This window comes from Corvus brachyrhynchos, unplaced genomic scaffold, assembly GCF_000691975.1.
Source record: "Corvus brachyrhynchos isolate BGI_N302 unplaced genomic scaffold, ASM69197v1 scaffold351, whole genome shotgun sequence".
Taxonomy (NCBI): domain Eukaryota; kingdom Metazoa; phylum Chordata; class Aves; order Passeriformes; family Corvidae; genus Corvus; species Corvus brachyrhynchos.
In genome coordinates, this window is record NW_008236203.1 from 447,316 (window position 1) to 449,317 (window position 2,002).

At 54.5% G+C, this 2,002-nt stretch overlaps 1 protein-coding gene across 1 annotated transcript in view; it reads left to right on the plus strand.

The window, feature by feature from the left end:
• Positions 1-2,002, plus strand: part of OCRL (OCRL, inositol polyphosphate-5-phosphatase) — a 44,835-nt gene that overhangs the window by 25,660 nt on the left and 17,173 nt on the right. The window contains exons 14-17 of the mRNA XM_017741001.1: positions 1-27; positions 116-277; positions 1,161-1,262; positions 1,695-1,809. Of these exons, the coding sequence (XP_017596490.1) occupies positions 1-27; positions 116-277; positions 1,161-1,262; positions 1,695-1,809 (406 nt within the window). The remainder of the gene's footprint in view (positions 28-115; positions 278-1,160; positions 1,263-1,694; positions 1,810-2,002) is intronic.

The following is a 2,002-nucleotide window of genomic DNA, read 5'->3' on the forward strand; positions in this document are numbered from 1 at the left end:
GCCTCCTCCTGTCCCTCAGAATAAGCAGTAAGTAAGGCGAGGGATCTGTTCCCTTTTTTACTTTTCTTCCTAGACAGCAGAACTGATTCTAGTGCTGCTCTCACCTCCTTCCTAGATCTCACCGAGAGAGAGAAGGTACATCCAGAGACCAGCCCAAGGTGACCAACACGATGCGTAAGATGTTTTTGCCCAGCACGCAGTCGGGACAGAGAGAGGGGCTCATCAAACATGTGCTGGCCAAGAGGGAGAAGGCCTACATCAACCTGCACAACTTCAGGTGAGACCTGGGAGAGAAGGACAGCTGCAGGATCTCTCCTGTGAGCTCAGATCTCACCCAGGATTGGCCCTGGCAGCTGCTGATGGGTTGCGGCTCAGGTGGCCAGTGAGGATGGTACAGCCCAAGAGTCACCAAGTGTCCATGGCGCAGCTGCTCCTTTTGCCTTCTCTGTGTGTGTGTCAGATCTCCTGAGCCTTGGTGAGGCTGGAGCAGGTGGGCAGAGAGGGTGAAGACAGATGTCCCACCATAGTGTCGTGGTGTTGCCCCTTGTGGTGGTAAAAGCGCCGGATGTTTGCTGGTGGAATGTCTTACTCCAAGAGGAGTGTCGCTGGGAGTGAGCCAAGACTGGGAGAATTTTTGAGGAGCAGCTGAGGGAGCAGGGGAGGCTCAGCCTGGAGAAAAGGAGGTTCAGGGGGGACCTTCTGGCTTTCCTCAACTCCCTGAGAGGAGGGTGGAGCCGGGGGGGTCAGAGGCTCTGCTCCCAGGGAACAAGGGAGAGTACAATAGGAAGTGGCCCCAAACTGCACCAGGGAAGATTCAGGTTGGACACCAGGAGGAATTTCTCCATGGAAAGGGTGGTCAGGCACTGGAAGGGGCTGCTCAGGGAGATGGTGGAGGCCCCATCCCTGGAGATGTCCAAGGAACGCCTGGACGTGGCACTCAGTGCTCTGGGCTGTGTGACAGGGTGGGCATCGGGCACAGGTTGGACTCAATGATCTGGAGATCTTTTCCAGCCTCAATGATTCTGTGAATTTCAGTTCCTCCATGGCTGGCCTGGCCCCGTGCAGGGACAGCTCAGAGTATGTGCTTCCAGCCGGAACACTGCTGTGCTGCTGTAGTTTTCATTGTGTTTTCTAACAGCTCAGCTGCTTTTGTGTTGTAGGTTCTTTGTGGGAACATGGAATGTGAACGGGCAGTCTCCTGACAGCTTCTTGAATCCATGGCTGGTGTGCGACATGGAGCCTCCGGACTTCTACTGCATCGGGTGAGCAGCTGGGGGGATCCTTGTTGCTCTTGCTGGGATCCAGAAGGGCTGGGTTTGGTTCAGGTTCCTGTTGTGCTCTCACAGGCTGCACAGAGCTGAGCTCTGTCTCACAGGGGCTGTCTGAGGGCAAAAAGCCATCGGATGAGGCAGAGGATCAGGTTGAACAAAGCTGGCATGACAGAATAGATTTTCCTGGGGGCATCCACACAGCTCGCTCGTTGTCCTCTGCCTAAAGTAATGTTTCTCAGGGAGAGGGTTGCTGGGGGGTTTGGGGTAGGATCTCAGAGGCACTGTGGGGAAATTCTACTTCTTCATTTAGCAAGTGGCCATAAGGAGCTGTTCCTCCAAGGGCTGTTGCTGGAGGTTTCACATTCTTGTAGGAAGAGGGGTATGTGCAGGAGGGCTGGCGGTGCTAAGCTCTTGGGTTTCCAGGTTTCAGGAGCTGGACCTCAGCACGGAGGCTTTTTTCTACTTTGATTCCATGAAGGAGCAGGAGTGGCTGTCTGCTGTGGAGAGGGCCCTGCACCCTAAGGCCAAATACAAGAAAGTGAGTTCTGCTCAGTGGTGTGGGCTCTTCTCATGGAGCTGGCATGATGGGAAGGAAAAAGGAAAAGGGCTTCCCCTTTTCTCACCTGTCCAGGGAGCAAACCGAGGGTGATACTGGGCATGTGCATGCCTGGGCATGTGTCAAATGTGCCAAGTTAAATGTGGAGTCTGTTTCTGTACCACAGTTGTAGGGA